The sequence below is a fragment of the Anser anser genome (assembly GCF_964211835.1).
Source record: "Anser anser genome assembly, chromosome: 2".
Lineage (NCBI taxonomy): Eukaryota > Metazoa > Chordata > Aves > Anseriformes > Anatidae > Anser > Anser anser.
In genome coordinates, this window is record NC_139721.1 from 108,442,654 (window position 1) to 108,470,625 (window position 27,972).

The 27,972-nt window shown below is 41.3% G+C and overlaps 1 protein-coding gene across 1 annotated transcript; it reads left to right on the forward strand.

Moving 5' to 3' along the window:
- The first annotated feature begins 5,985 nt into the window (after nt 1-5,985).
- On the forward strand, nt 5,986-26,251 carry LOC310894381 (nuclear pore complex protein Nup153-like). The gene is made up of 15 exons (XM_083824407.1): nt 5,986-6,919; nt 8,014-8,262; nt 9,466-9,605; nt 9,688-9,810; nt 11,845-11,955; nt 12,093-12,131; nt 12,232-12,285; nt 15,087-15,245; nt 16,347-16,399; nt 19,086-19,212; nt 20,838-21,311; nt 22,563-22,655; nt 22,891-22,981; nt 23,323-23,445; nt 24,978-26,251. Exons 1-15 carry the CDS (start codon nt 6,706-6,708, stop codon nt 25,406-25,408), a joined length of 2,481 nt encoding a protein of 826 aa, XP_083680533.1. The 5' UTR covers nt 5,986-6,705; the 3' UTR covers nt 25,409-26,251.
- Nucleotides 26,252-27,972: the final 1,721 nt, after the last annotated feature.

Genomic DNA, 27,972 nt, shown 5'->3' on the forward strand with positions numbered 1-27,972 from the left:
GAAGTGCAAACTGCACAGGATTTTTTTATCTATTTTCTTCAATGTGAGCAGCAAAACATCTTCCAGGAATGTGCCTGGGTGCTACGCTGCTTTGACACGGCTTGCTTTGCATCACCAAACACAGTAGTTAGGTTGCATCGGGTACTTTGTGGAAACATTCATTGTGTTGTCACCCAGAAATGGGATGCTACAGATATGTGTTGGCCCGGCAGTATCAGTGCGGTTGTTTGGCCTTTGAGAGGTTGGTCCATAACATGTGACCTGTGTAATGAGGGGCCCACATAGATTGGTGACTTCATTAAGTCTGATACTGTGGTGGTGTGTGACCCAAGGCCCTGAACGTCAGAAAATCAGGCTGTGGCCACCTATTTTATGCAGACTTTGCCTATTAACAAGGTCTCTACACTGTACGTTAGAGACGTGCGCCTCCTTTTCCGGACTAGATAGCGAAAATACCAGTTTTGTAGTTCAGTGAATGAGATTGGTTGGGCTGTTTGTTCTCCAGAGCTGAAAAATGTTGGGAGTGTATTCTCTTGGAGTCCACAGAAATGAAAATGATGAGAGGAAGAGAACGTTGGTTGCAGCCCGCGTGCTGCTGTTATAAAGTAGTTCTCTGATGTCTTTTTCCCTCTGCTGAGACTTATCAGCCTATCGTCCTTTCCTGTTAGGAGCGCATACCTGGCTTGGGATGGTGTGCGGCAGTGCAGATTCTTTACCGTAAGAGCACAGTGAATGCCAGACTTCTTCCTGTACTGCCGTGTTAACCATGAGTCACAAATTCAGGAAGCAGTGATTGCATCGGAACTGCTAGAATGCTTTGCGGAGTCTTTTTACTGGGTAAACTTCACAGCTGCAGTTACAACTTCCAGCCTGTGTTAGCTGAACACATCGTACTGGTGCCCGCCATCAGTTTGACAAAGATGGGATTGCAGTAGGAACTTGCTTTCTTCCTTCTTTTTAATTAAACAAGTCTTTGAAGCAACTTTTCCAACACCGCCATACTTCACTTCTTCCAGTTATTTTCTGTTTTACTTAGCTGAAATGTTTTTTTTTCTTCCAAGCTTGAGGAAGTTTTCTACAAGAATGTCCCGTAATGATTTCATAAACTCTTTTCGTTGTACCTAGCTGCAACAGAGAGTGCTTTTATTCAAAAACCTGCTGGTTTTCTCTTCCAAGAAGTAGTGGGGTTTTTCCTATCTCTTCACTGATGGGAAAGGCTGTAGGACAGTAGCTTGAGGGGCTACTAATGCTGTCATCAGTGAGCCGGGAAAAGGCAGGAGTCCGAAACGGGTAAAAAGTACTTAAAAGGATACCAAAAGAGTAAACGGTACTTAAGCCGTGGATGTTTCTTTTTGCAGGGATGCTCCGGACCAACCGCTTCTTTCTAGCGCTACCTCAAAGTAACTTGCAGATAGAACTCACAGGGAAGGTTGATCAAATGGTGATGATCGCTGTCATTCTGCTGGACACGCAGATACTTGCCTTTCGTTTTGGCTCATTTTTAATACCAATTAACTTCAGTGCCTCGCGTTAATAGACACCGTTTGACTGCATCGGCAAATGTTTCTGAGTCGTGAGTGTCATTAAAGGCCTGTCACCCTATGGAAATCCTTCTAAATAAGAAAAATGGCATTTAAATAAATAAATAAAGCAGCGTTTGAACTTATGAGCAAACCTAGCGTAGCTGCCTTTGACGCTGATCTGGAGGAGAAAAATCACGTTATCACACTACTATGGTTGCCTTAATAGGTTTGGTGTACATGAGGGAGGGAAGCATTATGTGATGTTTGCCTAGCTATTACATGGCCAATGCAGGAGGGGTTTTAGTCAGTTCCCTGAGCACGTATTGTTGCAGAAGTCGGTGATTTCACTGCCCAATGTCTGTTATTAAGGGCACGATTCACGTCCCGTTATCGTTTTTATTATTTATTTATGTGTTTATTTTCTGGGGCGGCGATCTGTCACGATGCCCATCGTTCCCCTGCCGTGGGGTAGAATTTAGCGTGACGACTGCTTCCCGGACCAACGGGGCCACGAATCCGGCCTAAAACACTGCTTGTGCGTTGGTTGTCGGCGTGGGGGCTGTTGGTTGTCGGTGCGGGGGTATCGGTTGTCGGTGCGGGGGTATCGGTTGTCGGTGCGGGGCTTTTCTGACGAGCACTGTGGGCTCGGGGCGCCGTCCCACGCCCGGCGCGGTGCTGCGGCACACCGGCGGTCGGCGCCACGGCGCGGGGAGGCTCTGGAGGTGACTCCTAGCCCCGTGCTTACGGTGGCCGGGCCGGGGTTCATTATGGCGGCCGGGTCCTGAGGGCGGGAGCGGGAGGGCGGCGGGACCGGGACGGGACCGGGGCGGGGCGAGGAACGGGAGCGGCAGCGGGAGGGGGGGGCGCGCGTTCCCGTGAGGGGAGGGGGCGCGCGAGGGAGGGAGGGGGAGGGTGTGAGAAACACTCCGTAGCCAAGAACTTGGGCTCAGGCGAGGAGCTCAGCGAAGCAGGAATTTATTCGCGATCGCAGTGGCGGGCGTCCCACGAGCAGGAGCGCCCCTGCTGGTTCCAAAACCCAGTTTATATACTTTTTGATGACGGGACCCTCCCCTGTTTCCCCACTGAGGGGGTGATCCAGGCTCACAATCTGTCTGATGCTTCCCAGACAATGCATGGCCTTCAGTTGCCGGCCTGTTAAATTTCGAATTTCTTTTGACTTTTCTACTGGTTGAAGCGGTGATGTTTCTTCACTTACCTGACTTGACTCAACACCGTGATTTTCCCCGAATTGTTCTACGGAGTCTGGTTGTCTGCATTTTACAAGGTCGCCTGCTAAGCGTTCTTATCGCTGCAAGCACACCTCAATACCCCATTCCTTACCTTTAAACAACGTAACTCTGCAAAAACAACATTTTTATTCCCACGAGGGGCAGGGCAGGCCCCGCGGCGCGTGGCGGCGGGGGGCGGGGGGGCCCCGTGACGGCACCGAACGCGGGGGGGGGGCGGTATGGCCTCGGGCGGCGCGACCGGTAGCGGCGCGACCGGCAGCGGCATGGCCGGCGGTGGCAGGGCCGGTGGCGGCGGGGCGCCGGGCGGCAGCCCAGGAGCCCGATCAGGAGGAGGAGGAGCAGGAGGAGGAGGAGGAGGAGGAGGAGGAGGAGGAGGAGGAGGAGGAGGAGGAGGAGCGGCCGGCGGCAAGGTGAAGAGGCGGCGCCACCGTTTGGGCGCCGCGAAGCCCCCCTGTGCCAGGAGCAAGCGGGTGAGGAGCGGCCCCCCCACAGCGGGCCCTTCCCCCTCAGCCCACCAGTTACCCCCTTACTTACCCCCTTACCTTACCCGCCCCTTTATCCCCTTAGTTACCCCCTACCCACCTCCTTACCCCCTTAGTTACCCCCTCGACCGCTTAGTTACCCCCTTAGTTACCCCCTCAACGGCTTAGTTACCCCCTTAGTTACCCCCTCAGCCCCTTCCTAACCCCCTCAGTTATCCCCTCAGCCCCTTACTTACCCCCTTACCCCTCTACCCAGCCCATTACCCCCCTCCTCCCCCTCCCCTTCACCCCCAGCCCGCTGCCCTCAGGACCCCCAGTGCCACCCCCAGGGCTTTCCCCGCTCCCTGCACCCCTCCTCAGCCCATCATCAATTCTCTGAACGTTACCTGCCAGGCTTTGCTTCTCGTTTGTGCTGTAGGGTACAGCAGGTTGACGGTGAAAGCGGTCCGTCAATTCGGGGTGTGAAAATCCCCGTGCTGGAGGGGGGACGCGCCGAGATCCCTCCCAGCAGCTCTTTGCTAAGAAATGTCAGGACGCCCAGAGAGATGCTCTGGAGATGCCCTCTGCACATGTTTGTTCAGCCAAAACCTCTCCGCTATGAAATGAGCAACGTAGCTGAGGGGATTGATTATCATATGCAAAACCAAGGGAGCGCTACGCATGGATAGCTGCTCAATTAGGTTTTTATCACTTGCAGAAATGCCAAGTCCCTTATACCATATATTGACAATCAATCTTGTCCATCTAAAGCTGGCCTGGAAGGGCAATGCAAACATTCCCCACGCTTACAGAGCAACCGTTGAAACCTCTGGCTTGAACAGTGCATTAATGTTGAAAGTGCCATAGCTTGCGTGTGCCGACACCGTGTAGCTAACTGATAAACCTTACACGTGGATTAAAAATAATCAGTGGAGATGGTTTTCTAACTTTTCCATTGTCTGTTATCTCTGCGTGTTTTCCAGTAGGTTTATTTAAAGAGTGTGCCAGAGCAAACACGTGCGTGGGGATATCTGGGGGATTCTGCACAGAGAATGGCTGCTGCACATCCAGCGCAGATCAAATTAACAGTAACTTATCGGGGAAGAATTTTAATGATTTGATAAATAGACAAACTGATAGGTGTTACATGTGTGCATTTATTATAGCAGTTAGCTTTGTAACCAGACGAATCGTGCAAATGTTCATAACGTAAAAGGACGAGCTTTGAGCAGATAGCTTGCTTAGAGCATTTGTCAATTAATTTCAGTTTATTTTCAATATCATGTCCACTCTGCAGAAGGTTCTGTGGCTTAATGTTAATTGTCTCTCAGTGATGCAGTTGGGGAGGCACGAAAGCGACCGATGCGATTTTGTGAGGTTATACCTCTGGTTCTGATCCCTACCCCGCTGTTTTTCTCATCCTTCCCCCTACAACTTTAGTCGATAAGTCGATTCTTAGAAATACTTAAATAGATGTGTTTTGTGTGCTTCTGATCGTAATTACAGCCCACCAAACCCTCTGTCTCTTACCATTAAGCTCTGAAGGTGCCTGGGCACTGTAGACAGTATAGTTAGCAGCTTCAAAGTTCCTGGGAACTAGTCCTGGATCTAATTTACTTTTTTTTTTTTCCCCCTGCCTGCAGGAGGGATGATTAGCAGGATGCCTAGCTCATGATTGTCTGCTTTCTGGATATTAATTTTTATTATTAATTTTTATTATTAATTATATTCATTTATATTAATGTATCTTTTATTTAACCGTAGTTCCTGGGGCTTTCGGTCAGGTGGGAATTCTCCGATCGTACCCGATGTATGCCGCAGAGTCAGTCTTCTACAAAATACAGCAACAGCTTTAGAAGGCTCTTGCAAGAGGAGGTGCTGGTGCTATAGCTATAGCTGTGTTTCTTCCAGGACATCTTCTGGGTTAGCCTGACTGTTGAGAGCAGAACTGTTTTTTGTGCGTATAGTCACTGCAATTCAGCATTACTAAAATTGAAAATATTTAGATTCACTGATTTTAATGGGTAGTATGGTCCTGACTGTCGCAGTAGATAATTGCTGAACTTCTGGTTTAGTTGGTTTTCACGTGAGGGTGCGAAGAGGAAGAGTCCTGGAACAAGTCTGTAGGTCAGGAGCTGTTCAGGCGTAGAGTTTCCTGATAGCCTTGCAGATTGACGACCTGCTGGTGAATTTTGGCAGAGGTTTCAGAACTTTGAACCTTGCCAAGGTCACTTGGAAGTGCAGAAAGTGATAGGTAGTTGTAAATCAATCTTAGGTGAATTTTAGGTTTACCAGAAGTGTAGCGATCCTATGCCAGGGATCAACCTCGTCGTCGTCTTCTGAATATTTGCTGTATAATATCTGTCTTCAAGGTCCGTGGAAGGTGGTATCCCAGCATATGCTGTTGACTGCGTTTCTGTAATTAAACAAGTGTTTTTTCTTTCAAGCAGGGAATAATTAGCAGAATGACAGAAACGGTGAAAAATATTGTACCGGCCTGGCTGCAGAAGTATTTCAATAAGCGTGAGGAGGAGTGTGTAGACAGAAATGAATCTGCAAACCAGGAGGAGACTCCGGTAAACTATCACCTCGATTATGCAGATGAAGATACCATAATCGATGAGAGATTCACGCCTGAACCAGCAAGAATTAGTAGACGAGGTATGTGAAAAATCATTTGGAATTCTGGCCATCTGTATTTATTCACAGATTTCTAGTTTTGAATCTGAATTTCAAAAGGAAATTGGAATGAGGGTTTTGACAGAATGAAAAAAAAACAAAAAAAGTCAAAACTGTTTGTGAAACCGTCTTAGCTTTAAACTGTATACACAGTTACGAAGCATACATCTTATGCTCTTGGAAGGCATCAGTTAACTTTAGGTACTCTATTAGCCAGGTGCTAAATGCTGAAAATAAGTCATTTGCAAGTGTGCTGGGTTGCATTTTCCATCTTTTAAAAGATATGGAATGAAAATCTGTCTAATTGCCTAAGGCAATTAAAAAAATTAATTTGTTTTGCAGTCTTCGAAACAAAAGACTAGATGCTAGAATGGCAGAGGAAAATTCCGTCTCGTGTCCCGACTTTGTTTGTTTTGTTTTGTTTTTTTTTGTTTTGGGCTTTGATCAATTTAGTAAAGTTCCTCGTTAACTTGATGGTGAACTGGGGAACTTGTGCACGGACGTGGTTTATGAGATTATTATCCTTAAAATATTCAATAACTTTAAGGTCTACGCGGGGGGAGGGGGTGTCTTTGAAAAGGTATTTGACCGTTGGCAACGAGGTTTGCAAGTCCTTTACCTCATGAAAGATTAATTTGTCTTATATCCAGTGCCTCTCACTGTTCCTGTAGTCCTGTTGTATAAATTTGCATCTATTCTTATTTGAGTTTCTCTTAAATTAGCTGTTTTGGGGAAGTCAGCTTTTAATAAGTAAAGAAGTTTTGTCTGAGCGTGCGTAGGTAACCATAGATAATGTGGAAAGTCAGTTGCTTCTGTTGTTGGCAGAATCAAAAAACAAGGAGGAAATATCTTTGCCTCCAATCTCATCTAATTGTAAACAAGGAGATTGATGGCTTTCTGTGTAGCTGTAGCTTGGGAATGAGTTTGGAGAAAAGAATAGAGAAGGTCTTCGTGACTGAGGAACACATGTTGGCTTTCCTATGTAACTGCGTGAAAGGAGCTTTCAGTAAGAACAGCTGCACTGCAAGCTTGCTAACTCCAGGAGATCAGGAGCAGGTGGACACCCTGGAACCTTTTGCAGCTTACGTTGCTGTCCGTGGGTGTCGCTTACTATGCTTAAGAATAAGATTTTTTTTTTTAATTATTACTACATTTTGAAACCAATGTGTTTCTTCAGTTCTGAGGTATCAGTGTGCTGGAGCCTATATTGGGTGGCCTTCCGCCTGAATACCTTTCTGTATCTCAAATGGTGCTGTCCTAAAAATCTGCTCATGGTTTGGAGAGCTAATTAGTGGTACTGCAGTGGTTATGAAGATTGAACTAACTAGTTTAAGCTTCAGTTCAAGTATCAAGAGGATAGTGGCTCAAAGTCATTTGAATTGCCCAGATTCCTGGGAGAGACAGTAGGCTTTCATCAGGCAAAATACCCATGAATAGTTCCATTCATTTAGCAAGATAGACTTCAAGGCCACCTATTCCAGGCCACTGGCATTGTTTGCAGACCCTTTGCTTCAAGAGGGAAAAATGCTCATCTGGTTACTTGGGTCAACATCCTTGTCCCTTGGGTCAAAATCCCAATAGTTAATGGGTAGGAGATGATGTTTTGCCTCTAACGTGAGCTGATATGGAAGAACTTGGGAAAAAAGTACTGCAAACGTTCATTTTCATGTTGTGTATTCAGATTAATATAACCTTTGTTCCAATATTATGGAAGCTGCAGTGTTATCTGTAATTTACCGTGTAATCTCAAATTTTGTAAAGCTTATTGCAAGCTGTACATGGGAGAAGGAGTATATATGTTTGATTTAGTGAACGGCCAAGTCAGCGTTAGAGCATTTGAGCACGGGGTCAGAATGTGGTGTTGTAAAACCTCATAGTTAACTACTTCTGGATGCAACATTAATACTGTGTATCGCAAGCAGTGTTGTTGTTGTAGCCAGACAGTTAGATGCAACCGTATCTGGGTGAGGAAGAAGTTAAATTTGGCTTCTCTCTTTTTGCCTTAGAACTTGGCAATAGCATGGCTGTCGATAGGAAACAGGTTTTGGCTTCTGTGAGCTTGTCTATAGCAAAGCTAATTATCTCCCTGTTCTTGTCTAGAACCATCCACAAGTAGATCAGCACTGAACTTCCCAGTTGTGTTAACAAGGCCCTCTCTTCATCGGAGCCGTCTGAGTTACACCATGCTGGATTCTCCTGTCCCACCTTGTCAGCCCTCGACATCTTCTATATTTGGCATTGGCAGTCCTAGGCTGTCCTTCATAAAAGAAATAGAAGATTCTACCTCTCAACAAGATGATGATAACATCTCAACAACCAGTGATTCCTCCTCTAGAGCATTTGATGAAGGTGATTTTTGTGTTCTCTGTTTAATTGACTTTTTTTTTAATGTGAAGTACCTTGCGTTCTTTAATATTCCACATCACCTTAGTAAATAAAATAGGTGAATGTCAACTTTGGATGCGAGAATTAAATTGGATTTTTAGTGTTTTAGAAGTATATAATCCTATCACCTTTTTAATAGAAGCGTGCTTTGGAATACGTTTATGATACCCTGATGTTAGAAAGAGTCAATGCTGAAATATACACATTCAGCTAGGTTATATGTAAATTTTGAACTGGGACGGTAGGAAATCAGGCTGACTTGCCGTAGCTTGACAACTAGGCTGATTGTCTAGAAGGAAGAGTGACTCAGAATATCTAACAGACAGCTGGTTAAATGTGAATAAGTGCAGGTGACAAATAGGAACACGAGATGTTTTCCTGTGTTTCAGCAAGAGAAGATAAAGAAACTACTCTGACATAAGCTATAGGCTGTTTTTTGACCTTTCTTGGTAGAAGGCTTCAGCTGTCAATACTTTCATGTCTTTTGCCAAATTCATTGAGGAAAGCACACCATTTTAAAATAAAAAATAAGCATCGTGTCGATGTAGGTTGGTACGTAGGTCTTCTCGCTGAAAGGGCGAACAGCAGGTTTGCAGCTTTTTCTAGTCCCCCATATAGACAGGGACTGACGTGTGCTCAGCAGGTTTTCCAGAGAACTTTTGTACAGCTGAGAGTAGAGTTGCTGGGCTTTAGCAATATAACCTGAGTGCACTAGAACTTTCTGGTGTGTCTTCGTAAAACATACATGGGCAGAAGATCGTTAACTCTTAGAGCAGCCTGTGGGGAATCTTCCAGGTTTAAAACCTGTGTGATTATGATCTGTGCTGGCCTCCAGCCTTTTACCAACACAGAAAAAAGCTTTGTCCGTACAAATGCACTGATGTTTATGCGGTCCTCTTTTATCTTAGCCTGAAGGAAAAAAATATCTGCATTGGAAGCACAGTATTAGCTTGGTAAGATTGGTGAAAACTACTTGCAGCTCTGTGAACAGTTTTCAAGTTTGTAGGTGATACTTGGTTTTCAGTCTGTACGTGAAGTTGATCTATTTAAGGAAGCTGAAGTCATGCTTATTTTTCTGTATTGAAGAACTTGAATTAGTGTGATCTTTATTGTTAAAGTTCTGTACGTACGAGAGGCATTTACATCTAGCATACGTCATTTTGGCAGATGTTGCAGTTTTAAAAAATACTTCATCATCACTGCTCTGGCCCGCAGGAGCTGAAAGAACTCATTCCCTCTCGCAGCATTCTGCAGCTAGCTCTAAGAAACCTGCATTCGGTTTATCTGCTTTTGGAGGACTGTGTCCTGTAAGTACTGCACAGTATTTCTTTTAATCAGTTTGAATGTGTACCTGTTTTTCTATCCACCTATCGTACTGTGTTTCCGTAGGCACGTGGAAGCACATCTGTTTTTAAGCAAAACCAGCTTGGGTTTTCTCCATTTTACCCCAGAAAGACGGCCTATGGTGGTGCAGCTGTAAGATCAAGGCAGCAAAGAACGGAACCTTATCGGGTATGACAAAAGTAGTGTAGTATTAGTAGTCAAATGTAGTAGTCAAACCTGGCTAATATTTATCTGTGGATCTTCTTTTCCAAGCATGCCTACATTCATGCTATGGATATGTTGTATAAACCTGCAGTCTTTGAAAATATCTAAAATCAACTTTGCTGATCCTTTGTTCTTCTGTTACACAGAGGCATGAAGGACTAAATGCAGTCTCAAGATAAGCAGTAATATGCTTTCTGTTTTGAACGATTCATATAGTTCTTGAAGAGAGTTATTTGCCCCCAAGAGTTCTTGGAAATAGCAAATAAAAACTGCTGACAACTCTGATTAGCTAGAGCTGAATCGAAAAGGAAAGTCAAATCAGGTTTGGTAGGAATGTATTTAAATGAAAGTGACTTTTATCGATAAATCAAAAGGAATTTTAAGAAAATGAAAACGCGGGTTTGCTGGCTCTGTTCTGACAGTCCATTTCATTTGCCCCCAAGAGTTCTTGGAAATAGCAAATAAAAACTGCTGACAACTCTGATTAGCTAGAGCTGAATCGAAAAGGAAAGTCAAATCAGGTTTGGTAGGAATGTATTTAAATGAAAGTGACTTTTATCGATAAATCAAAAGGAATTTGAAGAAAATGAAAACGCGGGTTTGCTGGCTCTGTTCTGACAGTCCATTTCTGCAACGGAAAAAGGGCAGTACAAGTACCTCACTTACGGGAAACCTTGAAACCTTGTGGTGCAAAGCTGGGAACCCTCTTTGGTCGGCTATTTTTGTTTTTTACAATATTACTGCATTATGGTAAAAAGAGGAACCAAAATACTAGGCTTTTAAAGGAGAGAGTAGCTTGCTTCTTGCTGCTTGCTGTGAATGACAGCAAGGTGCTAGAGAGTCCAGCGAAGGGCCACCAAGATGATCAAGGGACTGGGAGCACCTCTCCTCTGAGGAGAGGCAGAGACTGCTGGGCCCGTTTAGCATGGAGGAGAGGAGGTTTGGGGGGATCTTATTGGTGTATATAAATACCTGAATGGATGGTGCAAAGAGCATAGAGAGCCATTGTGTTTTCAGCAGTGCCCAGTGCCAGGTCAAGAGGCAACAGGCACAAACTGAAACGTGAGGCTCTGTCTGAGCATCAGGAAATGCTTTTGCACTGTGCGGGTGATGGAGCCCTGGCACAGGTTGCCCGGAGAGGCTGTGGAGTCTCCCTCTTTGGAGGTCTTCAAGAGCTGACTTGACATGGTCCTGGGCAACCTGCTCGGGGTGGCCCTGCTTGAGCGGGGGGGTAGACCAGGCGATCTCTAGAGGTCACTTCCAACCTTAACCATTCTGTGGTTCTGTGAGTCTCACTTGTGTTTTTCTATGCTGCGTGGTCTGCTTCCTGTCTTCACATCGTGTGATAAGCACAGTGTGGTTATTTGAGGGGTTTAACCTGGGAAGAAAAAAAGTCACACCAAAGGAAGTTTTTGACTGATATTTGAAGTTGGGTGGTGCAAATAAACAGTTTACTTTTTCAGTGTAATGTTTAGATCTGTTACAGTTTAAATCAGATCTTTATCTTTTAAGACAAAGATTTGCAGCCAACTTTAATCTTGGGGGAAGGGAGGAAGCAAGAGAGAAGTAAAACTAGTTCCTGGTTATGATTGTATACACTGATTTTAAGATGGTACACTTAGACCATCGTGAAACTCTGAGGTCTGTGTTGTTACTGAAAATGCTTTCTGTACCACAAGCCTTTTCTTGAGTTCTGTTTCCCTGATTACTGCTTCGGAGGCCTTAGCAGTCCTAGCATCATCCGTCTTGACCTTTTACAAGTACGGAGTTCTTTTATTGCTCGTGCAACAAGCACGTGCAAGATGCACTGAGGCCCAAGGTAAACTTCATTAAACTCCGAATGTATTCTCTTCTTTATGGCTTAAACTCCCAGTGACTGCATTTTTCTCTGTCATCAGAATATATTGATTGTATCATCAGTGTAGCCTTGGGACGTAAAATACATGCCTCTTTAGCTGAGAATTGACCATTGTAACACTTAAAATGCTAATTTTTCAGGCACAAAGGAGAGCGAAAGCTAGACAAGAAACTGTGCGGTCCCGCGCTACCTTAAGTACCTCAGCACGGCGCATCTTGGAGGCAATGGAGAAGCTTTCAAGCCCTTTGTTGGTAAATAGCACTTCTTTTAATCTGTTTTTGCTTCATGTGTTTATAAAACTTAGTAAATGTGCCATCAAAGGATAAAGATAAAACTATTCTTCCTTACGTTGTGGCAGGTTTAATTTATTGCGCTGTTTTTTCAACAGGATGCTAAAAGAATGGCATCTGTTTTGCCGCTGTGTTGTGTAAGTTGACCGTGAACCCCCATATTTTTGTTGCAGGGAACCCTCTCTCTCAGGAAAAAAAAATTGCCCTCTAATAGTTATGCTTTTTTTTTTCCCTTAGCCTCCGGACATAGATAAATCGGATATTACTGACTTCCAGTCCAAACGAAGAAAGGTAAGAACCAATAATGTCTTAAGCTGAGGTAGATAACTTTTTCAATGCTTTATCACTATTAGAAAAATTTTCTCAAACCTCAGTGACAACATAGACATCAAATCAAGTTAATATTGGCATGTATCCACAATAGATGATGGGTTGTGAAGATTACTCAGGTTAAGAATTATGTTATCTTTGTAAGTTGAGAGCAACAACTCTAGAACACACCAAGTCGTTTTATCTTGTCCCCCAACTCGGGGTGAAGCTGCATATTAAAATTCCTGTTGAGGCAATTTTTCTCTTGAAGAAATGATCACAAATAGAAAAATACTGATTGAGTGGTCATATAGACTTTGTACAGAATTCCGTGTTCATTCGGGCACAGAAAACTAGTTTTTGTGCTTTTTATCACCATTCAAAGTAAAGAGGAGGAAAATTGTTAATTTCCGACGCTATAAATCTTACGCTCCTAAATTCCTATTTGGATGTAGCACAGAACTGGTGATAATGCTGTGGTAAAGCATGATTTCCTTTCATTTTCTTTAAAAAATGAAAACTAGTCATCTTTTTTTGATGACTTTAGTTAGGGGTATCATTAAATTGCAAAACTGTACCAGGCACAATAGCTCTTGGTGTATTAAATGCCTAACTGGGGGAATTAATATTTTTCATTTTTACCTTTAAAACCAGCGATGAACCATCGTTGGAGTCTGATAAATTTTCCATAAAATTAAATGGGCATCTCTTTCTGCGAAAACATCTGTGTTTCCAGTATCAGTCTGAGTGTACAAATGACCACTTGTTAAGTGTATGGGCTTCTTAGGCTGGAAATCAAAGTGGACAGTAATACTGGTTGCTTATTGCTTTTAACTCTTTCAATCTCTGTATTGTTTAGCCAGCACAATCTCCATTTGGTAAAGTTCTAAAATGAATGTAGCAGCAACTGCTTAGTTTTTAGGGGGGTAGAGGTTTTTTTTTTTCTTTTTCTTTTCCGACGCTATAAATCTTAACGCTCCTAAATTCCTATTTGGAGGTAGCACAGAACTGGTGATAATGCTGTGGTAAAGCATGATTTCCTTTCATTTTCTTTAAAAAATGAAAACTAGTCATCTTTTTTTGACGACTTTAGTTAGGGGTATCCTTGGGCTTATTAAATTGCAAAACCCTTAAATGACCACTTGAAGATCAGGTGACTGAAGGAAATAACAAGATGTGCAAACTTTTCATCTTCTGTTCTAATGAGAAAAGGGACAGTGTCTCAAGAAGTTTCTGTGCTAATTCCTTGACTGGATGGATGTATAATTAAGTTTACAATCACTTCAGAGTTTACAAACATCTCAGATTTCCTGGACCATCTTTTCACCATCTGCCAAATTACAAGGGCATGGAGAAGTGAAGTATATCATAAATATTATCCAAATAACTAAAACCAAATCTGGTGTGAATTCTCAGTTATATTATAGCAATACACCTGTGATAAGGCATTAAGAAAGATCTGCCAGATTTGCAACAGAGAGCCTGAAATTGTCAGCCACTAAATGAATGTTGCACGCAGCTGTCAGTGGGTGAAAGGAGATAGATTGTCTATTCATAATACTAGAATTCATAATGGTGGCGGGAGAAGGGTAGCCCGTGATGAGAAGCAATTATTTGCTGAGGAGACGATCGTGTGTTTTCCTGCTAAAGTGAACATGCGGTTGACGGAACACTTGTGCACTCGGGCTAAACTTCTGCAGTGGGTAGCAGTGATGTGGTATTTTTCTTATTTCAAGGAACTGTACCAGGCAGAATAGCTCTTGGTGTATTAAATGCCTAACTGGGGGAATTAATATTTTTCTTTTTTACCTTTAAAACCAGCAATGAACCGTCGTTCACTCGAAGTAGATTTGTGAACTTACATAAAACATGTCTTATTCAAGGTTTCAAACTGAATGTAATATTTTTTAGAAAGATGTATTTTTGTATACTTTAGAGAGAGTGTGAATCCTATTACTAAGAGCTGGGAGATACTGTGAAATTAAAGCTGCGGCGTAAACGATTTCCTGTTGGTATTGATTTGAACAATAGCATGCTTCCTAAGACTGTATTTTCTGATCCTTAAGACTGCAGGCGGAGCCATCGGTAAATCTTGTAGCCTTTAGGGTTTGTTTTCTGTCTGACAGTTCAGTTAAGTCAGTTTTGCAGAACACGCAGTGGTCTGTGTTAAAAATCAACTCTGGTCTGTGAAAATGCTTTGAAAAGGGAAGTCAAACCCACTACTTGAAGTGCATCTAATGCACATGTAAAGCATTGGATCATATTTTAATGAATGAGATTATTGTAAGATTGACAAGTTGTTTTTTTTGAGTGTGTTCTATTGTTTGTGTAACTTTGAAGAGGGAAAATGTAGGGGATGTGAAGCCCAGAAGCCTGTATAATTAGTTGCTTAACACTTCGAATGTTAAATTAATGAATTAAGCTACTAAAAAAAAAAAAATCACAGTGTGGGCAGAGGAAAAGATAGGAGCATATTCTAGGAACATGGGTTATTTTAATTATGGTAGCATGAATTATTTTGTCTATGAAGCTAACTGCCAAATTTTGAAATGGAATTCAGTCAGACTTTGGCTACTTATATATAGCTTTATGGATTTCGTTACTGGTTTTCTGGTGATTTCCCTCTACAAGTTGAACGGTCTTTAGAATTTTCAAATTGTATTCACTGAGTGCCAAGACCGATGGGGGGAGGTTTATAGTTCTGTAATTTGTTTTCATCAATAAATATTGGAATTAATTTGGGTGGACGTAAGGATAAATTGATTGCTGTTTCCCTTTCAAAGCTGGAATCCCAGAATGCATTCCAGCCTCCACCTGTTAAGAGACTTGTGACACCAACGGTAAACCGTCAACCGATGCGTTATACGCGGTATTCTGAACCATCACCGACTTCAACTACTCAGTCCAGCAAAATTTGCCAGAGAGTAGACACAAAGTACCAAGTGAGTACATTTTTGAGTCTTTATGTGCCTGTTTTTTTTTCCAGTCTTGGAATGTTTCTCAAACCAATTGTTATCCTATCTTTGCAAAAAGTACTGATAGTATGTTTGAGGCGAGCTTTAAGGCAGTGGGAACCATTGTGAAATAGATTGAGCTTTTATGGATTTAATTCTGTTTTTGGAACACTCAGTGTCTTGTGGTTGTTTTCACGATGTCATGATGTGCTATTGAGTCATCCTGTTCTCAGTGAAAGAATATTAAAAGACAGAAATGTTTTCCTTTTATATTCTCATGTACACAAAGCTGTCACTGATGAGACATGCTCGTGTTCTGTGTAAACTATTCCAGGTGAGCTATGTGCTCCAAGTGAGAGTTCTGACAATGTGCTGAGTTATCGGTTTTGATTGCTTTGGAGTAGATGGAGTCTGATAAATTTTCCATAAAATTAAATGGGCATCTCTTTCTGCGAAAACATCTGTGTTTCCAGTATCAGTCTGAGTGTACAAATGACCACGTGTTAAGTGTATGGGCTTTTTAGGCTGGAAATCAAAGTGGACAGTAATACTGGTTGCTTATTGCTTTTAACTCTTTCAATCTCTGTATTGTTTAGCCAGCACAATCTCCATTTGGTAAAGTTCTAAAATGAATGTAGCAGCAACTGCTTAGTTTTTAGGGGGGTAGAGTTTTTTTTTTTCTTGTTTGTTGATAAATGATAGAAAACAGAAAAGTATGTCCCTTTTACGGGGCTGGTAAACACAAGTTTTGATGAAAACTCTCACCCCCACACACACAATTTTTGTCATTTTGTTTAAAATAATTACTTTCTTTGTTAGAGGATTTGACAAATTTGATTTAGTGTTCTATCAGTTTGTCCTCAATGCTGAGTGAAGCAGTGATGCTTACTTTAGCCCCAAAATTTAACTGAACTGTACCCACAATGCTGAATTAGGGAACAACGTTAAGTAGGTGAGGTGTATTCAGTGCTATAAAATTAAAAATAAATAAATAAAATAAAAACCACAAAAAACCACATGAAGTGGTTGTTGGTACTTTGTGTATTCTGTACATATTCAGCTAAGTCTTGAACTAAACTTAACTTGCAGGGGATGAGAGAGAAGACTCTGCCTGCAGAACAGCGAGCAGAACCATCTGAAAGGTATGACATCTATTAATTTAAAACTTACTTGAAGGAAGAAAGAAATCTCCTTTTTCAGTCCGGTCTGCACCTGAAAGGTGATGACAGTTCTCAGTAAAAGGAATGGGAAATCCAATGAAAATTTTGTATTTTGAGGCAGCTGCAAAGTCTGGATTGTGTTTGAAGATCAATATAACTTTGAGAAAATTGTTGTTTTTATGAAAGGAAGGAAGATGAGCAAGAATAAAACTACTGATACACCACTTTTTATCCCAAGTTTATCTTCTGAGTAGGATATGAAGATGGGAAACGAGGCACGTTATAATGCTGTATCCACAGAAAGGATCTTTGCTATTGGAGGCCTTATTTTTTCCTTCTACAGGAAATATGGCTCATTTTGTAGTTTAACTAAATCTGTAGCGTTACAAATTTTGCTTTGACAGATATTTCATGGTTTATAACTCAGTTTACTTATAACAAAATAATTTGTCCCTCCTAATGTTCCCTAGGGGAAAAGCTATTAGTTTTAGCTATTTAATTGCTTGCAGTTTGAAAGCTCTGTCCTAATGGGATGATTCTTTCTGAAGTATTCTTTAGAAGGTGAAGTAGGGGAAGTGAGTTACAGTTCAGGAGGATGTTTATTGATGTGTTTTTTTCTTTATTTTTTAAGCAAAAACATGGAGGAAGGTTTATGATTTATTATTCTTTTTTTTAATACTCCTTTCATGATGAAGTTAATTGTCTGCTTTGAGTTCACATGAAGACCATGTGTTCTTTAGAATCATTTGAGGCCAAATGCTAACTCATCTCTAAAATAAAAAAAATCCAGCAGAATTAATTGAATTTCTTCTTGAGGAGACTGCTTTGTGTTACACTGCTTTCTTGGTTTAGGTCAAATGAGTTATCCTCCAGATAATATTGATGGCTTTTCCTTCTGGGCAAATGGTGTTTTGGGTAATAATGCTTGAGTTAAGAGACTTTGCACTCGGTTTTTAGGGGGTCGCTCTTTTCAAAGAACAGTAGCAGGGAATTTTGTTGACTCTATGCTCATCTGCCAAGCAATTCTTAGGTGACCATGGGCATTCTTTGGCTTGCAGAAAGAACTCAACACTTTGTTTTGGCATCTAAAAGTTGGACTTCACAACAACCACCTTTTTAGGGGTGGAAGCGACTGGCTTTAAGGTTCTGGTACAGGTGCAATCAGGTGCTGGGCTGTAATTATGTTTTTTTCAAACTGTTCTAAATTGTCTTTGCTAGAACTCCTTTCTACTTCTCCATTTAGGAAGGAGATACAGAAAACTCACACTGCTTTTGATTTCGTTCACAAAGTTTATTGCAGTGCCCTACCTTTTGTTTGTAGAGTAGGTAGTGGTGGTAGTGTTTTTTGTGATGCTGGTCTCTGTTGGGTGCCATGTTCTGGAGCAGGAGCACCACACTGATCTGCTGGCAAGAGTCCCTTTGGACAGTTGAGTTGGAATACTCAGTAAATCTCTGGCCCACCAATGCTATATATCTATGTGTGTGTGTGTGTGTGTATATATATATTTTATATCCTGAGTCCAATTGTAGATTAGACTTGCTTGAAGGCTGACAACTGTCTTTGCCCCCTTGAAGCTCACAGGTGTTAACAGAAAGAGGAATATGGGCTGTTACGGGCAAGCGATAGTTGTCTGAATGAAGATCTGTTTTGATGTAAGACTTTTTTCAGAATTCTAATGGATTGACAGTTTGGATTAGAGAAAAGTCTGAGCATATGCCTTAGGGATCTGTCTTCCTCTATGCAGTTACAGTGCTAAGCAGGCTGTTGTCAAGTATTTGACAAGTTTAGACCAGTTCTCCTCCTCAGTATTGTGGGAGTTTGACCTGGTGTCTTCCAGTGCGATCTAACGCACTTTTGTACTGACTGACTGATTGGCTGCAAGATAAGCTTTGATGTCACAGTTTTTCCAGGCATACTTCATTTTCTTGCCATAGTACTTTTGTTAGAGTTATTCCCTATTCCACTTCTGGTTTGGGTTATTTTTTCCCCATTTGCTCTTGGATTAGGATATCTTTCTGGTTTTGAGCTAGGCTTTTTTAAGTACCAGAAAAATGCCTTTGTATGCCTTACAAAAGGGATCTGTATTCATGCCTGAAAAGACTTCTGGAATGTTGGCATACCCAAACACCTCTGCTGTTCCTGCTGATGGCCACATGAAAGCCAGAGCTGCTTCTGAAGCTTAGGCCATATTACCTTGCCACACAAGTCTAAGGCGTCCCTATTCTATCAGAGCTGTTGGCAGTGTTTCCCATGTGTATGTGTGCATATGTGCACTCTTTCTGTATTTTTGTGAGCTGTTCTTTTATATCCCTGCAAAAGATACACGTGCATCGCAGAATCAGAGAACCAGTCCTATTTAAAGGAAGCACTGGAAAATAACAATCTAAATCAGCTCTTCTATTTCAGGTCTTCTGGCTTAGTCATTGTTCCCGTGTGAACGGTGCACTTATGTATGTCCTTTTCATTGCTGCTGTTAATAAAGTTTTTCCTGTTTAGAACATCAAGTATTTACCAGCGTTTAGCAACTTGTGAGACAGCTTTAGTTTTTTTCTGATCAGCAGGTTTCAATTCTAGGACTAATAACAGCTCTAATATCTTGAAAAAAAAATTTGGCTGGTAATTTTTTTTTCTCTTTTTTCCCCCAACTTCTGTACTGTCGTGTGCTAGCAATGTGACCAGCTACAAATTCAGTACTGCTGCGTCCAATGGTCTGTCTTCAGGAGTGAGTAGCGGAGGCGGCAAAATGAGAAGGGAAAGAGGAATACACTATTTATCAAGAGCTGTACAAGAACAGGTAAGTGACTCTTAAATTAATTGCTGTCACTGAGCTTACTGAAGTAACTAGCTAAGTGTGTCAGTTTTATTGCATCATAGTAAATTATAACAATACCGCTTTATTTTTGCATTGTTTTTGTTTTCTTGTGGGTTTCAGAGCAGGCTCCAATTGATTTCCTGTGTTTGAATACCTGAACTTTGCTTATGTAATTTTGAAATTTTTAATTCTGTTACCTTGGAGATTCTTCAAACTATAACATTTCTCGTTAGCAATTGAATGAATGAGTCCTAAGAAGAGAAGTAATGTTTTGGTGAAGGTTTGTATAGTTTTTCTACAGGAATGATACTTGAAACGAGTGCCAAGTATAAAAAGAAAAAAAAAGCTTAATTTTTGGTTTCATATTTAAGTCATACAGAAAGATACAGGCCAAGAGTGTGAAAAAGAGTAGTAGAAGAGAGCATTGTGCATGTCTGCTAACGATGACTCAGTTTTTGATACTCACCAAACTCATTGTGAGAGAGTTTTTTTCTCATTTTAATAGGAAAAATCTATTCCATAAAACTATGACCATGAATATTCAGATTATTTTTTCTTTTATTGGATGTCATATAAGCTGCCTGTAAGTTAATTTAAGTATTTACGTTAACATTAAGTATTTAATTAATATTAAGTTAATATTAAGTATTTAAGTTAATTTAAGTTTCAAATCATTAAATGGGACTTCCGGATGATGCAATATAAAGAAATCATAAACACTGTTGTTTATTCCTGTAACGCAAATAAAATAATGGTCCAAATATCAAAAGTTCCATAAACTTTTCAAATCAAAACTGTGAAACAGATGTAAGCTACAGGATGCACTGAATATCAGTAGTACCAACTTACATCCCTGCCTAGTCATTTCTAAGTAGATCATGATAGTACTGTATAAATTTCGGTCAGATTTTCTATGCCATTTAAAACATAACTCATCCAATCTTAGTAATCGAATAAAGTAAGTGGCAGGGATGAAAATTGAAGTTGTTAAGAGGCTCTCTTCTGATTTTTATATTTGCATCCTGATACATGGTATAGACTGTATTTACCAGAACACAATCTTCAGTGCTGCTAGTCTGACTTTCTTTGGTGCTTTTTGTGTTTAGTTTGGTTGTTGAACCTACCTGCTTCTTTAAACATTACCTTTTTCCACGTTCACTGCTGTAGTGACTTTAGAAACTTTGGCAGCTATCCTGCCTAATTTTGCAAGAGGAACACTTTCTCACTTGTCTTGAGAGTGTACTCTTAATTGAAGCCATGCGAGGGTAGTTAGAAAGGATAATGCTTCTCCAGAGCTTTGATGACTAAAGTATAGAAAAGAAAGAAAAAAAATGTGATCTGTGCGTCTCTGTTCTGCACAGGTTTTGAGTTAACTTTCAGTGTTCTTGCTGTACAGTTGTTGAATAGAGTATAATGTGGAAGCAGGCCTGCCATAAATTAAAATGACGTGGTAGACAGAGGTGGGGAGATCGGGATTTCTTCTGGAAACTTGCTTTCTCTTAATTTGTATGGATTTTTGTTCTATTTAATTTTGTTAATAAATTGGGTGGGATGGGGCGAGAAAGTAGTATGTCTTGTATAAGAAAAATTAAAATTTGCAACTTTAGGAAGTGGAGGAACCAGTGCTACCGAACATACCCCTACCCATCAGTGCTGCATCGCTGCCTCAGTTCAATTCTAGTTTCGTTGGTAGTAGCGCTGTCTCAGCGTCACCGAGCGCTGTTTCAACAGCAGCAATGAGCACGGCAACTCCAGCAGCTGCGACGGGCATGGCAAATCCATCAGAGGTGGAGGGCATGACAGATCCATCAGAGGTGGAGGGCATGACAGATCCATCAGAGGTGGAGGACTTGACAGATCTATCAGAGGAGGAGGTGGAGGACATGATATATACAACGGCGACGTCGGGCATAACGTGTTCAACAGTGCCCTCAGGCTTGACATATCCAATAATGGCGGTGGGCATGCCATATCTACTGATGACAAAGGACATATCAAGGTCAACAGCGGCAACGACAAGCGTGGCAAATTCGACGGAGGCGGCAGGCATGGCAGATGCAGCAGTGACGGCGGCGGGCAAGGTAAATCTTTATGCTATATATAATGTTTACAATGAGTATACTGCTTTATTGCGAGTTGACTTTTTCTGTGGTGCTTATGAAACTAACAAATATTAGTTTCTACGCAGCTGAATGAATTGGGGTTGTATGCCAGTTTGGGGAAAAAGGCATAAATGTTTTGATTCTGCTTCTCTCAGTCTTAGAGCCTGCCAACTCCCATTTAACGTGAATGTATAACTGCTTCAAATGCTGTGGAAGTCTGCGGGGGAAGGGGGGTGTGGACTTTATGCCACGTTATTTATAGTGGTTTTGGCAGGGGTAGAGTTAATTTTCTTCGTAGTAGATGATGCTAGATGATGCTGTGTTGCAGATTTGTGAGCAAAACAGTGTTGGTAAGGCACTGGTGTTTTAGCTGTTGCTGAGCAGTGCTTACACAGTGACAAGTCCTTTTCTGTGTCTCACGCTGCCCTGCCAGCGAGGAGGTCGGGGATGCACAAGAGGCTGGGAGGGCACTCAGCCAGGACAGCGGAGCCCAGAGGACCGAAGGGATATTCCACACCATTTAGCATCGTGCTCAGCAATAAATGCTGGGGGAAAGAAGGGGAAGGAGTGGGGAGTATGTACAGGGTTATGGCATTTGTCTTTCCAGGTAGCCATTACATGCGATGAGTCATTAATGCTACCTCAAATTTAACAACTTTACTTCTTTACTTCCGGTTCTTTTCCCTGTTCCACTTGGAGGGAGTGAGCGAGTAGCTGTGTGGTGCTTAGTTGCCTGCAATGGTTAAACCACAACTTTATTTAAGTTATTAAATTAGAGGTAACGTGATCATATAAGCCTCACATAGAATGAGCCTAGGGTGCAATAATTGGCATATTATTGCAATAAAATAAACATTAATCTGTTCCAGAGCACTTGAAATATTTTTTGTACGGTTTGAAGTAGATAGCTGCTTTAACATGTTGAGGTGTTTGCTGAAGTTCTTGGAGTATCATTGGGCTGAGTTTGCCGTTCTTCAGCTTCCTGGCTTGCTTTTCCGTGCATTTAGACCTAAGTAGCATCTCCAGCTTTTCCTCTCAGTTTCTGGAATTTGGTTTTGAAGATATTGTCCTATACCCACTTGGAAACTTCCCTGTGTTTTATTATTACTTTTATCTGCAAAATAACTCAAACATCAGGTTTTTCGACGTCACTGCGGGACTTCTGTTGGGTAGTGAATTCAGGTAGTTGTTGCTCTTAAATATAAACCTTTAATTCTTTTGAAAATACAGATACAACCAACAAGTACTGTTAGCAGTCCTGAGTTCGCGTTTTCATCTCCAGTTGTGAAATCTACTGAGGCAGAAGTGCTACCTACGTCTTCTGTAAGTAAAATAATAAAGGAGCTTGACTTTTTTTCTTAGGCATTTAGTAGGCTGTTGCAGAACACTAAAGCAGAATCTGCCTTGATGGAGAAAAGTATGTAGGCTTCTGGCTTATAATTTGTCATTCAGCATGCGTGCTACAAATGTGAAGAGCAGCTTTCAGATTTGGTTTTGTGTGTGCATTCGATTGAAGTTCCTGTGGCTTGAGAATCTGAAAAACCTCTCTTGTTCATAGCAGATTGGGTTTACATTTAGTGTTCCCGTTGTAAAATCGGCAGAACTTTCTGGACCCAGTGGTACTCCAGTGACGCCCTTTCTTACCCTAGGTAACTGAAACTTTAGCACTTCAGATCTGAAGTGCTGATTTTCCTTTTTTTCTTTATTAAATCTTCAATCTGTCCTGTCTGCGCATGCTAGCAATTCCAGGCAGTGTTGGACTTCTGCAGTATTTTTCCAGTGACAGATCTGCTTTTATAATTTTTGTTTTGTTTTGTTGCTTTTTGTTTTGCTTGTAATCATAAAGCATTGCAAAGTAAGTAGAATTTGTGAAGATTCTTATGTGAGAAGCATGAAAGCTGGAAATTCTTGTTTCTAACAAAAGTGAGTATAATCTGCTCTAACTAGGTCACATTGTGAAAGCTGTTTTTGTTTTCTTTTGTTTCAAAAGACACCACCACCTCAACCAACATCAACACACAGAAAGAGGAGGTCAAAGATTTTGCTGGTGGTCCCTTCACCACTGCCCACGTATTAAAGGAAGGAAGCGTCTTAGACATTCTAAAAAATCCTGGTGAGATAATGAACTCCTTTTAAAAAGATGCTGCAAAAAATACGCATTTTTTATTAAAAAAAAACAACACACGACTTATGGTTAATAGAGTATCTGCTATAAATATGAATGTAGGAGAGCATTACATTAAGCGCTGCGTTTGTTAGGGTGCATCTGCCCCCTTCTATTCTAAGTGGTGTTTGTTGCTAGAAGTAAAACTGCAAGATGAAAAGCAGATGGGTTGCATCTCCTTTACGTGTTAGGATGTAATTGTAAATGAGGTACTAAGAGAATTAGCCAGATAATCGGTGTTTCATTTTAAGTAAATACAATTTGTGGAATTGAAAAGGAAATGTTTGTAAAACTCAACACTCCTGTCCCACCTTCAGCCCAGGTGAAGAAAGAATAGGAAAGAGCTTCAGTTCCAAATACATGGCGAAAGCTGCGAATCTTTGGGCCTTAGCTTACAATGGCTCCTGTGGATTAAAATTTAAACTGCAAACAGAAGTGGAGTGTTTTACGTTAAAAACCCTTTTCTGAATTTTGTTTTTAAGCAATTGCAATTGTTTTCAACAGTTTCATAAAGTGTGTCTGTGGAAAAGATATCTTCTAAGAAAAAGGGCTTTATTGAATTTGATCTTCTCCCAAAAGTCTTCTTCTAACTTACATACTTGTTAAGAAGGCAGCACATTTCTCTACTGGAAAGAGCTAAGTGAGAGAAAATACATTGTGCATTTTGTTTAAGGGAAGACTTCTGAGTGAAGTGACATTCACTTTCTTTATCGGTTTAAAAGAAGCAGAATCTAAATCCACATTGTTCAAAGACTTCATTTTTGACTAAAAAAAAACCAACAAACAAACCACAAAACAACTATGTTCAAGGTAGATTTACAAGCAACTTGAGCTGCTGTTTAAGATGCATTTCCTTTAGTCTTTCTGTATTAGTAGCTTGTCTTTTCTGTTAAAATTGCCACCTTTTAAATAAGGAGTTGTCCTGTGTCCGATGCATTTTGAAAAAGATTATAGAAAATAAGACAGTTGTTCAATTGTCTTGAGTTTTTATTATTTAATTAATATTCAGCATCTGTGGGAAAATACCGTATGGATTGCTGCTCCGAGGACAAACTTCTGTACAGTTACTGGAGTAGATTTGAGTCATCTGCTACGGAAGGAGGAGCTTTAGAAATTTGATTCGATTGGGCATCACGTCTTAATCAAATTGTATTATTTCCATTCCACGTTGGACTGTCAGATTTCAGTCAGCTACTGTCTGTTTGTACTTGTATCGACCAGTGAAAATGTTGATTTAAAGCTTGCTTGGAAACAAAGAGTTAAATGAAGCTTTAACGAAATGTTCTGTTGTGACCCAGTGCAGCAGATGAAATTTCATCCGTTTCGATAAGATTTCTGGGGACTTCCTGTTGCGCTCGGTCTGAATGTCTAGTTGTAACCATTGGCACCTGAGTTGAAATTTTTGCCCTCTAGTAAAGTCACTTAGTTACATGTAGTGAGGTGCTGCGCTAACAGGAAGACTTTTTTTTCTTGCTTCCTAGACTTTGGATTGTTGAAAACACGCTCTTCTACGTCTGCACAACCTACAACAAGCACAGTGGTTTATACTAGGCCTGCAATAACAACTTTTTCTGCAGGTAAAGAGACTTCTAAACAAGCATCGTACTGGCAATCTGATACATGTGACCCTTTTCTGCAAAACAAAGACATAAAGGACAAATGTGTAACTTGTCAAGCTACTAAAGCCTCAACAGTTGAGAGTATGAAACAGACAGTAAGTTCAAGTCAATGCGACACCTCAAAGCCAGCAGCGCCCCCAGCAGGGATGCTGGGCTTTGGAGACAAATTCAAAACAGTACCTGGAACGTGGGATTGCGATACATGTCTTGTCCAAAACAAACCGGAAGCTACAAAATGTATAGCATGTGAGACACCAAAACCTGGAACGGGAGTAATGCCTGCTCTGACATGACCAGTGGTCACAGACAGCTCGGTGACAGTGACATCCTCCTCGAGCAGCACTGACACAACAGCCACTCTGGGCTTTGGAGACAAATTTAAGAAGGCGAAAGGCTCTTGGGACTGTGGAATATGCCTTGTACCAAATAAGACGGAAGATAACAAATGTGTAGCCTGTCAGTCTGAGAAACCAGGTATGGTCCTTTTTTTCCTGTTGTTTCCATCCTAGCCTCTGTGAATCTTGTACAGAATAAAAGTACGTTGCATATATGGAATATTTTAAGCAACACGATTCCCAGGTACGGTTGATGGGTTAGCGGCTGTCTGCAGGATTGGTTTACAGGCACTTCAGCGGTCTCAGCCCAGGTTCCAGCCTGTCGCATAAATTGAACTGATTGTGAAATTTATTAGTACGGAGCTGGATCAATGCAGATACCCCCGGCTTTGCAGCTGGTGAGGGAAGATGGCTGAAGTGGGTGACTTAATTTAAAAACAACATAGTGATTTTTCACTGGCGAAAATGAGAACTCCATAGAAAGAGTTAAAAATGACTGCGTTTTTCTCTTTCAAAAAATAAGTAAAAAAAATTACAGAATGTGGCCAAAATGCCTCTACTCACCGTTTGTATGTAATTGAGGGGAGATGTGAAGCCAGATTTCAAGACAGTGTAGTCTTAACTAGTCTTAAGCTAAAGCAGAGAGATGCCTATGAAGGTCAGTGGTAGGCTTCAAGAAAGCGAGTGACCCGCTGGGTAACTTCTTCAGGGCAGTACTGGGTTGTTTCCCATTGTGTGTGACCGTAATTGATTTTGAGCGTGGTTGTATTGTTTTTAAAATACGATTCTAATTTTAACTTTGACTCTAAATGTCATTTAACATGCCATTACGTCGAAAAACACCTGTGCAAATATATCGTGGAAGAAACAAATTAAGATGGACTAGACCGGGCTTTTGTATTCATCCTGTGCGGTAAGACTGAAATTTCATGAGGTAAGATAATGGATTTCAGACAGAGTTGATTCTCTTGGACTTCCAACCTCTGAGCGGTCAGTCGGCATCTTTGTCTGAGGCTCTTGCCATTGCAAGGAGGAATTTTGGAAATGAGGGGTTTACTGTGACCATGGTGCAGTGAATTGCACGGTTATGTTGCACTTGTCAAGAGGAAGAGCGATGCAAGTAATACTAGGATAAAAGTTTTCTGCGTGTGCTGTGGAAGGGAAGAGCCATTCTTGTCTTTCCGGTTTTGAATTAGAAGCGTTATCTTCTGCTTCTCTCTTAAAAGGCACCTTTTTTTTAAAAGGCACCTGTCAGGCCTCTTTATGGAGGTTACACTGTCGTCAACAGCAGCAGAAGCTTGTGTGCTGAACAGAGTTGTGTGCTGTTTGGAAGCTTTGAGTTCCACTCTGGTTTTTTTGTTTGTTTCTTTGTTTCTTTGTGGGTTTTTGGTGGCTTTTATTTTTTTCAGGGGCGGGGGGGGGGGAATTTCGGAGTAGTTTTGAACATTTCTGTGGGATTTGACAAATCAAATTTAAAAGTTAATGTTCATTTTATAGTTCATGTTTAAACAGGATGGTTAACTGTCTTGTTTGTCTCACAGAGGGTCCAACACCTGTGACCAGTAGCAGTGCATCTGCATTTTCTGCTCCTTCTGGAGAATTTCTGGATTTAGACAAATTCAAGAAGCCTGAAGGAAGCTGGGATTGGGAGACCTGCTTGGTTCAAAACAAAGCAGAGGCCACGAAGTGTGTAGCCTGTGAAAGTGCAAAGCCAAGCACCAAAGCAGAGCTCAAAGGTAATACTTAATGATTAAAACGAGGATGCATATTCTGTGATTTATTTTTTGGTTTGCTCTGATTTTTTTTATTTTCTTACCTGTTAAGCACAATTATTTTTTCCTTTGAGGTGTGGCAAAATTATTCGTTTTTCCTGTAGGAATATTGCCTAGATAACATCTGTTTCCACACTTTTCCCCAAGAATAAGTTTATCCTTTTTAGAGAAAAGCTTTCATTAATGACGTGCTTGTTCTTTACATGCCCTACACGTTGTTCATTTGGAGTTCAGACTAAAAACATGATCTTTCAAAGAAGTTCGTATACTTTTTAAAGCCAGGTGGTGGGCAGAAAACACAATTGTGAAAAGTTTTATGTAGAGAGGAAGCATGGGGTTTTCTTGTTTGTTTTACTGTTTGGTTGGTTCTTTGTTAAACAGTTTTGACTGGAAAGATCAGGACTAGAATGTAGTTCAAACCTTCACGTACTGCAGATACACCGTGGGTTACGGACTTGACATTCACTTATTTCTGCAGGTTTTGGTACTGCGACTGCGTCCACAAAATGCTGCCTTGCCATCATTTACATTCGGTGTTCACTCAGAGTGTTCAGGTGCAGAGTCTGCAGCTGCCTCACAGTTTATTTTGGGAAGGACAGAAGAGAAGCAGGATTCTGTCACTACTGCTGCTCCGTTAGTGTTTGGAAAGAAAGCTGACACTGAAGAGTCAAAGACACAGCCTATCTTTTCAGTTGGGAAGTCCGAGCGTACAAAAGAAGAGAGCACAGCAAAACCTATGTTCAACTTCAG

Excerpts from the sequence above, each read along its gene's own strand:
- LOC310894381 (XM_083824407.1), top strand. The coding sequence starts at position 6,706 with ATGTGGAAAGTCAGTTGCTTCTGTTGTTGGCAGAATCAAAAAACAAGG. Across the intron at positions 6,920-8,013 it reads CTGCGTGAAAGGAGCTTTCA|AACCATCCACAAGTAGATCA; the intron begins GTAAGAACAGCT and ends GTTCTTGTCTAG. Across the intron at positions 9,606-9,687 it reads CTTTTGGAGGACTGTGTCCT|GCACGTGGAAGCACATCTGT; the intron begins GTAAGTACTGCA and ends GTGTTTCCGTAG.